General features: G+C 33.1%; 1 protein-coding gene across 2 annotated transcripts; it reads left to right on the top strand.

The window, feature by feature from the left end:
• Nucleotides 1-260: 260 nt before the first annotated feature.
• Nucleotides 261-10035, top strand: LOC109175358. Of its 2 annotated transcripts, none has more exons than XM_019324616.1 (4): nt 261-1371; nt 1588-1638; nt 1807-1879; nt 9410-10035. In XM_019324616.1, the coding sequence occupies exons 1-4, from the start codon at nt 425-427 to the stop codon at nt 9620-9622; spliced, it is 1284 nt and encodes a 427-aa protein (XP_019180161.1). In that variant the 5' UTR covers nt 261-424; the 3' UTR covers nt 9623-10035. The 2 variants fall into 2 exon arrangements, with proteins under 2 accessions (XP_019180161.1, XP_019180160.1); XM_019324615.1 differs by having other exon boundaries at nt 1807-1892; nt 9414-10035.
• The last annotated feature ends 1287 nt before the right edge of the window (nt 10036-11322 follow it).

The following is an 11322-nucleotide window of genomic DNA, read 5'->3' as shown; positions in this document are numbered from 1 at the left end:
CTATACTACGTGAGAACAAACAAAACCTATTACTCCTCCTCTTCCTTGCCTAGTTCCTACCTACTATCATTTCATTCATCAACACAACAAAACACATAAATCTCTCTCTCTCTCCCTCTGTGGGCTGGTCAATGGGTATCTCTGTTGATTCCTTCCCCGCCATAACTACACCACCTTCAAGAAAACAAAACGCCACCTTCTTCTTCATCATCGTCTTCCTCTGCTTAGTTCTTGCTGGGAAGTACAATAACAGAAAAGCTTGGGTTTGAGATTTCTGGTGATAGATTTGTGTTTCCTAGCTTGTCATCAATCGTGTATCTATATATACATATATGGCTTTAGTTACCCAGATCGAGAATAGTAGCGACAACATTAGTTTCCCAGAATTGTGTGGGTTTTTGTTGGGGGTTTTGGGGGTTTGAATATGACCATGTTTGATAACAATTTTCCTGCTTATTATTATTACTATTATTCTGATCAAAACCTGTGTGGACAGCATTTTGATGGTCTTGGTCACGGGTATAGAGGTCTTATGAGCCAATTAGAACAGCAAGGGTTTCCTCAATCTTACCACTGTTACTATAATAAGAGCGCAGGTTGTTTGGTCGGGGCTCAGAATCTTGAAGAGGATACGGTAATGGCGGAAGATGAATCTAGGACGGAGAGTGTTAACGAGGAAGCTGGGCCCAGTTATTCTAAGGATGTCGTAGTGCCCGCTACGGCGGTTACGAGGGAGGAGGAGGAGGTGGAGGATGATCATAAGGGATGGCTTCAATTGAGTATCGGCGGCGGCGGCGGCGGTGGCGCCGCCGCGAGCGGCCACCATAAAAACGGGCGGGGTGGTCTAGGATTAGTGGAGCTCGATCTGCTGCCGCCTGGGCCGAGTAGTGGGCCGCCGCCGCTGCCGCTGCCGTTGCCGCCGCAGTATCCGTTAAGTGCGGCGGCGGCGTCGGGGGTGGAGTTTCGGCAGCCGCTGCCGCCGCATTTCCAGCTAACCAATAGTGTAGCGACGCCGGCCGCCGTGGGGTATATTAGTGCGCCCCCGTCTTACTTCTTGCAACAACAACAACAGCAACAGCCGGGCGCCGCGGACATAAACTGGGCAATCCGACCCGTCATGGCCATCCCGCCGCCGCCGCCGGGCGTTTCCGCCCCGAGTTCCTCGTCTCCCCCGTTTATGTACGCGCCGCCGCTCTCAGGCTCCCGCTTCGCGCCTCGCCCCGGTGCATTCCCATTACTCTACGCCGGAGTCGGCGGCGTAGCCCACGCCGCCGGAGGGTCGTCATCTCCGAGCTTGGACTTTAGAGTGATTGATCCTCCTCGACGTCCACTTTCCGGTATATGGTTTTCGCTTCAAGCTTCTCAAAATCAGTAAGTAAAAAAAAACCGCCATATATAACAACACCCATATTTCTAGCCTATTAGCCTTCTTAATTAGTTTATAGTCTTTTGCTAACTAAAATCACTAATTCTGGCTATGAATTTTTCTCGTCACCCAAAACAACACCCATATTTCTGTTAGTTTTCTTGTTTAATTTCTTCCATTTTCTGTTCTTTTTCTGAATAGTGTTTTGGCATACGTTGCAGAGCCAAGGAGCCATTTTTGCCGCAGATATCCAAGAGCTACCTAAGAATCAAGTCAGTATTCAATCAACCTTAACCCCAACAAATTCATATATATTCTTGTCGTTTAATTATTTCTGCAATTTCTTAGCAAAAAACTATCTCAGCTCATCTACATTCGATCTGTATGTGGGTTTAGTTTAATGATGTTGTTAATTTGTACATCATTCTTGTTATTATCAGAGATGGAAGCATGACAATCCGATTGGTGATGAAGTATCTAGTCAACAAGCTACAACTCGACAACGAGTCCGAGGTATGTAACATAAGCCCCTACATTCTTTCACCCTCTTTTTGTCCCCTTTTCTTGCTATAACTTTAACTACGCCTAACTTTAGAATCAGTGTATATCCTCAAATAGTAACAGTAGGTCAGGTCCGTTTCCCTCGTCACTCAAAAAAACCTAAAACTAAACTTTAGAATCGTTATATACGTACCCTCGAATAGTGACTGCAGTCTAAAACAGAATTGTCAAGTACGTAATGGCTGCAGTTTTAATTTCCTGATTAATCAAAAAACAAAAAATTGAAGTTTAGAATCATTGGATTTTGTGGAGTGGCAAATTAGAGATGGTTGGTGAGAGAGACAGCAGAACTAAAGGGTTTCTTAGATGACTTCATAATTAGGTGGGACGTACGTTTCTTGGAACCCATCTTCTGGTTTTGTATTATTAGCTTAAGCTCATATATAGATAGGGTGTTTGGCCTATACATACACACTTACACAACAAAACATGCCTTTTCTGTACGTCTAATATATATAATTATGGGAACCCTCCAGCTTCTGCTTGGTTATATCAGAAGTTGGTGATTATGATTATTCTATTTGGAGGAAATGTGTAAGAACCAAGTGAAGATATGTTCGGAGAAATTAACGTACCACCTTATCACCCCACAATTTTATCGTCGTAGAGGTTAAGGAATATAATAGCTACCCTAGCTAGCTGCAGCTTCCATGAAAATAACGTTTCGGTGTTGGTTAGTTGCAGCATTTATGGCTGCCATTCTATCAAATCTTCTACGTTTCCATGCACAAACAAACATTTATTTTACCCAAAAATCCACAACCGTTGCTTATAGACAGCTCTCATACAGAGTCAAACTTATAACTTTGTAGTTAACGAATCAGTTAATTGATCGACCAACTTGATTGAGGTGGGGTTAAATTAAACTTATAATCTTGTAATTCAAGTATTTAACCAGCTAACTGTCCGACCAACTTAATTGGGATACTGCATAGTACAAAAAGAAACCTAGCTAGCTAGAAACTTGGTTGTGTTTTCGTGTTTCCTAGTCAGCTCAAATATTCTATAGGATGTCGTTGCTTCATCAATTAACCTAGGCAGATTCATGTATACATCGTTGCGTTGGCTGTTTCTAGGTTCTTTGTTGCATTAATTTAATCCATGAAAGTCAATGTTGAAATATCCCATAATTATTGAAACTGGCTCGGGCAGTGTATATAGTAAAATGCATGCATATATAAAACTTGCATGATATAACATCAAATTATTATGTCATTTTTCATGATGTATTATCATATAATAACATCTTGAATTTCTTGCAGAATAATAATATGAATATTTTTATTCTTTTTTTATTAGAGGGGGGAGATTATATTTATAGTTTTTCCAGTATGACAATATGGGGTTATTTGCATGCATGTAGAGACCAATACAGAAACCTTTGACAATAATCGAATTTTTGCTTATTATTGTTAATTAACAATTAGGATTAAGGATATGTAAGGATATATTCCTGATTAATCTAATACAAAAACATGGTAACAACAACTAAACATGGAAATTTTTGTTAGTTGAAGTTTCAATCTGTGATTCCTTTGAGATTTTTTTTTTTTTATTATATAAGATTGCTTGTCATCCTCACCTACCCTCTCCTACTAAGGCACGTAGACATTAAGCCATGGGCAATATATATATATATATATATATATATATATATATATATATATATATATATATATATATATATATATATATATATATAATGACACAATGACAGACAACATTCTGTTCAGACATTAGCATAATATTCCTCTTCATTTTGTTAGTTCTCATGAGACATATTTTAGTAGTTAGTATAAGGTCAACTATCCTGTCCATGACATATACATATACATATACATTCCAAATGGAAGTCCAATCCAGATACCATTAGACAACATAGTCTTGGTTAAAATAAATACATAAAATACATAAAATAAATAATTAATTAATTACCCTATATTTTCTTAGTTAACATATTAACATATATATTAACAATACATATCCGATCGTCTTTAGATGGTCTTGATCATATGATTATTCTTTGTATTGTTTAAAAAAAAACGTATTTAATTTGTATTCACCGAATTGAGTCTTGTATGGACATTAGATTTGTGTTTCCTCTATTTCTCTCCTTCCCAAACCCCCTTCCTCACACTTTTACCCTTTTCAAAAACATAAAGAATCTTTGATGTAGTCTTTTTTATCTAAATATAGTTACACCCTTCATTTTGGTTGTCATCTTATTTATAAAGAAAATAAATACATAGACTTTTAGTATTCTGTACCTTTTCCATATCAGTGTAAAATCCTCTTACGAAAATAAAGCAATTTAAAAGATTACTCTCCCACCAAAATACAGCTGCATTACAAAATTGGTCGGAGGTTGCTTCTAACCTAAAACCCTAAATTTTTAATATTTATTGTGGTTGATATTTTTAAACACCTAGAAGATTATAATACCTAAAAAAATATAAAATCTTGGAATTGATTTGATATCAAATCTAACCAAACATGGGTTTTTGGGTACATGAAGCTAGTTGATGCTCATAGTAGCTAGGTAGGCGCACAAAGAAGAAAAGAGATATATAGATGATAGATATATATATCTCGTAATGATTAGGCAGGACATACGTGAGCAGCGATGGGAAATTTCTTTATTACCATTGGGATAATAGTCTTTAGGATAATGATTAGAAGAGAGCCTTCAAAATATACCCAAAGAATAAAGAAATTTATATTTTTTTTCAAAAAAAAAAAAAAAAACAAATATATTGAGTGCATTGACTTTTTGAAAAGGGGAAAAAGAGGTGGATATTAAGCATCAAAATGATCATCCTAGGGCCACTAAGAACACACGTGGACCATGTTGTTCAAGAGCACAAATTATGTCTTAAAAACCATTTTAATCTAAGCAGTGAATATGAATCTCTTCTAATATTAATATTCCTCTATTAGTGGTTGGTAATACGAATAAAGTGATTGAAAATCAGAGAATTTACTTCATATCTTAAGTTTTTGGATTACTTTCTAATGGTGAAACTCTAACATTTTTCAACTGTTAATTATTAAAATTTTGATGAGAAATCATATTTTTTTTACCTCAAACTTTATATTTTCGATCATTTTTCAGTAGTTGAAAATTATAGATTTTTCAACAGTGACTTATATAAATTCGAGATATGATTATATAATATATATAGTTTGCTAGCTTATGGTCGTCATCCTTGCGTGTAAAATGGTTTAAAAGGAGAAAGGGAATGTTTAATTTGCATGGTTTCGTCATGCTTTTGATAGTTTAAACTCAGCCCTTACGTACAATAGCTAATGTGTGTGTAGGCCCCTTTACACCCATCAAAACCCCACCTTAAGTGGTGCCCTTTCATTAAAATATCCCATCATCTCTCTCTCTTCCAAAAATCAACTCTCTTGCCAAATCCTCTTAATCGAGTCTCTCGCATAAATCTTTTTAGCTCGATTTATCACTTTTGTATAGTTTATACATATTATTACGCATAAGCTAGGGGACTGCTTAAAGCAACCTTTTCGATCAACTTTTTGAGAAAGACATAGTGTATGCATGTAATCTGTTATCAACTAACAACTAATTTACCAAACATTTTTCTACAATCAGCTAATGATATCAACTAGTCAAATCTACTAACACAATCAATTAAAAGTGATTTACCAAACACTTTATTATCTTTAAAAAGGAATAAAATCCCAAAAAGGGCAGTGAAATCAACATATATACCAAGAAGAAAGAGGGTCGTCACAAAAGGAATATATTAAATAAAAAGTCTGGTTACGTGTTGTGTGGATCAAGCTAAGCTAGCAGTCGGTATTGTCACCGATTAAAATAGGTTCCAAACTTAGCGGGGAAAGGCTAAAAGGTGAAATACAATAATGATTGTTACATAAGTGATAAGTATAACAAATAGAATTACTACATTTTTGTTACTAATTATATTATAAATTTTAATATAGTGATAAGTGATTAATCTTGACAAAACGATCACAGATAACCCACCCTCTGGCATACTTTAATTAGGAAATTTCACACTACCCCTCCCCATTCTATTCTTTTCTTCTCTTTCCCATTGATCCCTAAGCTAGTCCACAACCACCCTAGCTTGCAAACTCATTTTCATACCACTCACCACTTTTTGTCTTCTTATTCATCACATTATTATAGAATAATAATGAAAATTTTGAAAGTTTTATATCTTTTTTTTTCATTTTTCATAATATTGTTCACTATGCATTTGTATCCCCAAAAAATGATATTTAAAATTTTGGAAAAAATAAAAGAAATTTATTTGCATGGCGTTATGGGAACTACATATCGCTCTATTAGATTATTGCAAAAGGTATACATTTTTTAATAGAACAGCAAAATTTTACATTTAGCCCTCAATTATTACGGTATTACTATATTCAGTCCTATTCTTTTAATTTTGCTTAATTACATTATTGACTTTCATTTGATTGCCTTAATCAATCCTCTATTTAAAGTTTTGTCAATCAACTGTTTAATAAAAATGACTAACATAAAATTTCATCATTCAGCCTTTTGCCCCAACATGTAAATTCTAACTATGTAAACTCTTATATTTGTATGATGAAATTACATGTTAGCACTCTTTAATAATAATGAAACTTAATTAAACCGTGGACTAACTGTGACAACACAAATGAAAGTCAAAGTTGTAATAAGATAACATTAGAAGTATAAGACTATCGGATATAATAATGTCACAATATTCAATAACTTTAAAAAACAAAATAGTACATCTGATAGGGGTAGGTGATGGATACAATTGCCACACACTAAGAATCTAAGATAATATATAGATAATAAATAAAACTATGTGTAATAGTGACAAGTTTATCCACGAAATGTAAATATAATTTTTAAAAGATGTTAGATTAATAGATTAAAGATGGCACCTTATCATCATTCATGAAGGAATATTGACCTTTAGGGTTTTTTTTTTTTTTTTTTCTTAATTCTCTTAGAAAGATAGACGTGAATGAGACGTGCATGAAATGGGCAAATGTGACGATGTGCACATGTTGTTGTTGTTAGGTATTTGCTTTGAAAACTATTTTTTTTTAAGAAAAAAAGATAGAGCGAAAGTGCATGCCGATTCGTCGCCGTACTTTTTGGATCCGTCACCTTTTCTTCATGAATTTCATTTTATTTCTTTCACGCCTGCGGCCTTTAGAATTAGGGCTTTGGGGCATCAAACGAGGTGTCAATGACATCTTTAAAATTAGCGGTCCATATTTATTCTTTTTTGTTACATAGGTATAAGAAAATAAAATTATATTTTCATTACTAGATATAATTTTTGACGTAAATATTTGATTTGACAATGGGTATTAGAGTGGTAAGTGTTCAGACTTGGGAAGAAATTGTTGGGCGGTGATTAAAGGGTCGAGTCCAGAATTCTGCAATAGAAAGAAATAACGTTATGCCTTTGTTACTAGCTATACATTTCTAGCGTAGTGTGGTAAGTGTTTGATCTTGATACTTTCATATGTTATTAGTGGAAAATTTTAGCACTTTTGATCACGAGAAAGTGGCCGAACACTTAAGATTTGTAACAATAAATCGAGTTTCTAATCACTTTAGAAATCAATATATATATATATATATATATATATATATATATATATATATATATATATGTTGATTTACCAATCACTAATCAAAAGTGATTGAAAATACCAATCACCAACAAAAAGTTATCAAAATATAGATTGTGGAAGGTGTTTATAATTTATTTTTTTTCCCCTTTATATGTGATTGATAATTGGGAACTCCTGAAAAATTATATAATATATTTGGTACGAGGGTGGTTAAGGAAAGAATGTTTTGTAGGGGGGCAAAAAGAAAGAAAGAGAGAAAAATAGAAATGATAGCATCATAGTATGGGGTGGAGATATAATGATTAAAGTAGGGTGAGTGGGTTGGTTTTTTGTGGCTGAATTTCCTGCATGAATATTATGAATATTATTATTATTATGCATGATGGATCATGCATTTTGCGATAAAGGGGATGAAACCAAATCAATCGACACAAAAGTAAAGCAGACGTTACAAATATTTGTCGAAACCCAAAATGCTTCACTACGTCACCATGACCTCAATATCACCCTCCAACTCTCATCATACTTTAGCCCCTTTTATTTGATTATTGAGTATCGGTTAGGAGACAGAGTTAAGTATTCTACTATTGAAAGTGACACTGATTACTATGTAAGTCTAAAAAAATAAAATTATGCATTTGTTACGAATATAATTTTTGATGTAATAGTAAGCATTTGTTATAATATTTGGTAGTGTAGATATTGCTACGAAAGTAAAGTTGCATAGTAGTAAACATTAGATTATGATAGAATATATATATATATATATATATATATATATATATAAAAGTTCAAATCCCAAACTTAAAAGTCCATATATAACTAGCTTATTAGTCTCTACTTCTTATATAGTACTGTTCGCAATAAGACTAAATTTATACCTCATTAATTCTTTTTTTTTTTTTTTTGTCTTTGATAAAATTCAAACTAGCAAAGTAAATGTTATAAATTTTTATTTTGGGTTGGTTTTTGAAAAAATATATATAGTATATGTAGCTTTGACTTATTTGTCTTCTAACTTTAATGGGCTTAATTTATTTCTTATCAAATATTAATTATGTGCTGTGTGAATATTTCAGTTATAGTATAGGTAGCTATGTTATAATTAGTTATTATTGATTGAATGATTGTTATTGATGCTTTTAAGATATATAATAATTTGAGTTAATTCTAGTTTTGATATTTTGACTATTATTACATTCTTTGTATTTCTAGTCTTCATGTTTAAAATTAACTTGATTTGGTTCTCAATTATTAAAAATATGTCGCTTTTAATTTTTATTATATGATTACATGGTGACACATTTTAGTACTAAATATGACATATTTTAATATTTGTGGGTATATATATATATATATATATATATATATATATATATATATATATATATATATATATATATATATATATATATAATGAAAAAAAAATTAGCAAGGTCAAGTCAGCGAAGTTAACTCAGCTAACTCAACCGAAATGGACAAGTTAACTTTGCCGATCGAATTCGACCGAGTTAGGCGCTAGGCGGGCGCCTAGGCAACCGATCGCCTAAGCGAGCGTCTAGGGGGAAATCGCCACGGTTTAAGGGCGCCTAGACTGATTTTTACAATAGTGCTATTTAGATTGTATGTCAACATTGTCCAAATAGTACCTATACAATCAGACATATTATACATGATTATACTGAATACAAAAGACACTAATACAGATCGACGTCCTAAAAATTTCCTATAAATTATTATACTTGGATATGTATATTATATGTTGATGATTTTTTTTTTAATAATCCCAACATGCATGATTATGATTATGATGGAAATAATAAAAATGTTTGTGCATGGTGCATGCAGATAGAGATAAGATGTAGAGGGCAAGAGCTAGCGCCATCGTTGACACTGCAACACGTAAGAGATGAAATATGGATGAACAACAGCAACAACAATAATGAACATCCTCCTCCATTCACTTTGCTTCCACAACCCTCAACCTCTGCTACTACTACTAATCATCATGTCATGCTGCTTCTCTATGCCAGAAAGTCATCATCATCTTCAACTGCTTAATTATAATTTTTTTTCTTTTTTACTTTATTATTAACTCCCATTATTATTTTTTTTTATTTTTATTTCACTTTACTTCTTACTATTTATCTCATCATCATTCTTGATCTGATCTTACCCCCCTGCCTCCTTCTGTTGATGCTGCTGCATGTTGTATCATTGCTAGTAATTGATACCCACCCAGTTTTTTTTTTTTTTTTTTTTTTTCTCTCACTTATTTATTTTTATTTTTAATTTTTAATTTTTAATTTTCCCCATTTTTCTTCTCTTTTTTGGAGAAGGGAAAGAATACTTGATGAGCATATACCTCAAAATCGATATGTACAATGTTTTGGGGTTGACCAACCGATTAACATGATGAATTTGTATTTTTTTTTTCCTCTCTGATTTTTACTATAACATAGTTGGTTTGGCTATTGGATGGTGTTACATTGCCTTTTCACTTAATTTTTTTTTAATTATTATTATGTTGTATTTTTGTGCGAATGATGAGGGAAATGCGTAATCACTATTTGAGGGTGTGTATTGACCGGATAAACCACACTCTTGTATAATAGTCTGCAAATTACACATGAGAAATAAATCATATTAGAAAAATCTTGTGTGTCAAGCTCAACCAGGAGAGTGTTAGCTAGATTGCGTTGTATTTTTAAATTAAACTTTGCAGATAATGAATGAATATTTGTAATTCAAATTATGTATCCGGATCGAATGTATAAATAGTAAGGGATCATATGCAAGTTATATCGAGTACCATGGTCCACATTATAAGGACATGACTAAATGTTCATTTTTAACGTACTATAAATTCATTTTCAGATAGTAATACTAAAAATGAGTCTGTAATACACTAAAAATAAACATTTAGGGTGTGTTTGGTTCACACATGGGAATCAGAATCGGAATGGAATCAAGTACTTGGTAATGATGGTGAATTTTGGTGAAAGTATTTTGCATGTTTGGCAGGGCCGGATTTTAGGTTGTGCAAGCTGGGCTACCGCACAGGGCTCCCAATTTTAGAGGGGCCCCAAATTTTAAAGGCCAAATATTTAATATTTACCTAGCTAGTTTAAAAATAAAAATTAAAAGTTTTCAATTAAATGTAAAAGGTTCCATGAAGAGATGGTTGCAATGTGTATTTATTATATTTTAACTTGGAGGTCAAAGGTTCGAAACTCGCATATGTTAGTTTTAAAAATTATGATTTTGGAGGGCCTCAGTTATTTACCAGAACAGGGCCACAAAAACTTAAAATCCGGCATTGATGTTTGATATAGGGTGGAATTGGAATGATTACCTATATTTGATGTTTGATTATGTATGACCCTAGAATAGGAATAAAGGTTTTAAAAATACAAAATCAAAAAGTCAAAGCAATTAATCCAAAGTACCAATATGAACAAAAAATCAAAACAAAAATCGGAGGGATGTAGTGAGGAGGCAACAGATCAAGAGGTAGAATAGGAATAAAGGTTTTAAAAATACAAAACCAAAAATCAAAGCAATTAATCCAAAGCACCAATATGAAAAAAAATCAAAACAAAAATCGGAGGGATGTAGTGAGGAGGCAACAGATCGAGAGGTGACAGATGATGATGGATATAAGATTAAATGATACCCGTTTTTAATTAGGAAAAGAAGTTTTTAATTGATTGAAGTTGCCAATCAAACATTAACTGTGATTTTAATTCTCATTCCTAGTG

This window comes from Ipomoea nil, unplaced genomic scaffold (assembly GCF_001879475.1).
Source record: "Ipomoea nil cultivar Tokyo-kokei standard unplaced genomic scaffold, Asagao_1.1 scaffold0688, whole genome shotgun sequence".
Taxonomy (NCBI): domain Eukaryota; kingdom Viridiplantae; phylum Streptophyta; class Magnoliopsida; order Solanales; family Convolvulaceae; genus Ipomoea; species Ipomoea nil.
The sequence above is the reverse complement of the archived record's forward strand: the minus strand, read 5'-3'. Positions and strand labels throughout refer to the sequence as shown.

What these genes read in the sequence shown, in the direction of transcription:
- LOC109175358 (XM_019324615.1), top strand. Translation starts at nt 425, where the DNA reads ATGACCATGTTTGATAACAATTTTCCTGCTTATTATTATTACTATTAT. An exon ending in AAGAGCTACCTAAGAATCAA is followed by an intron (nt 1,639 to 1,806) that starts GTCAGTATTCAA and finishes TGTTATTATCAG; the next exon opens with AGATGGAAGCATGACAATCC. An exon ending in GTCCGAGGTATGTAACATAA is followed by an intron (nt 1,893 to 9,413) that starts GCCCCTACATTC and finishes GCATGCAGATAG; the next exon opens with AGATAAGATGTAGAGGGCAA.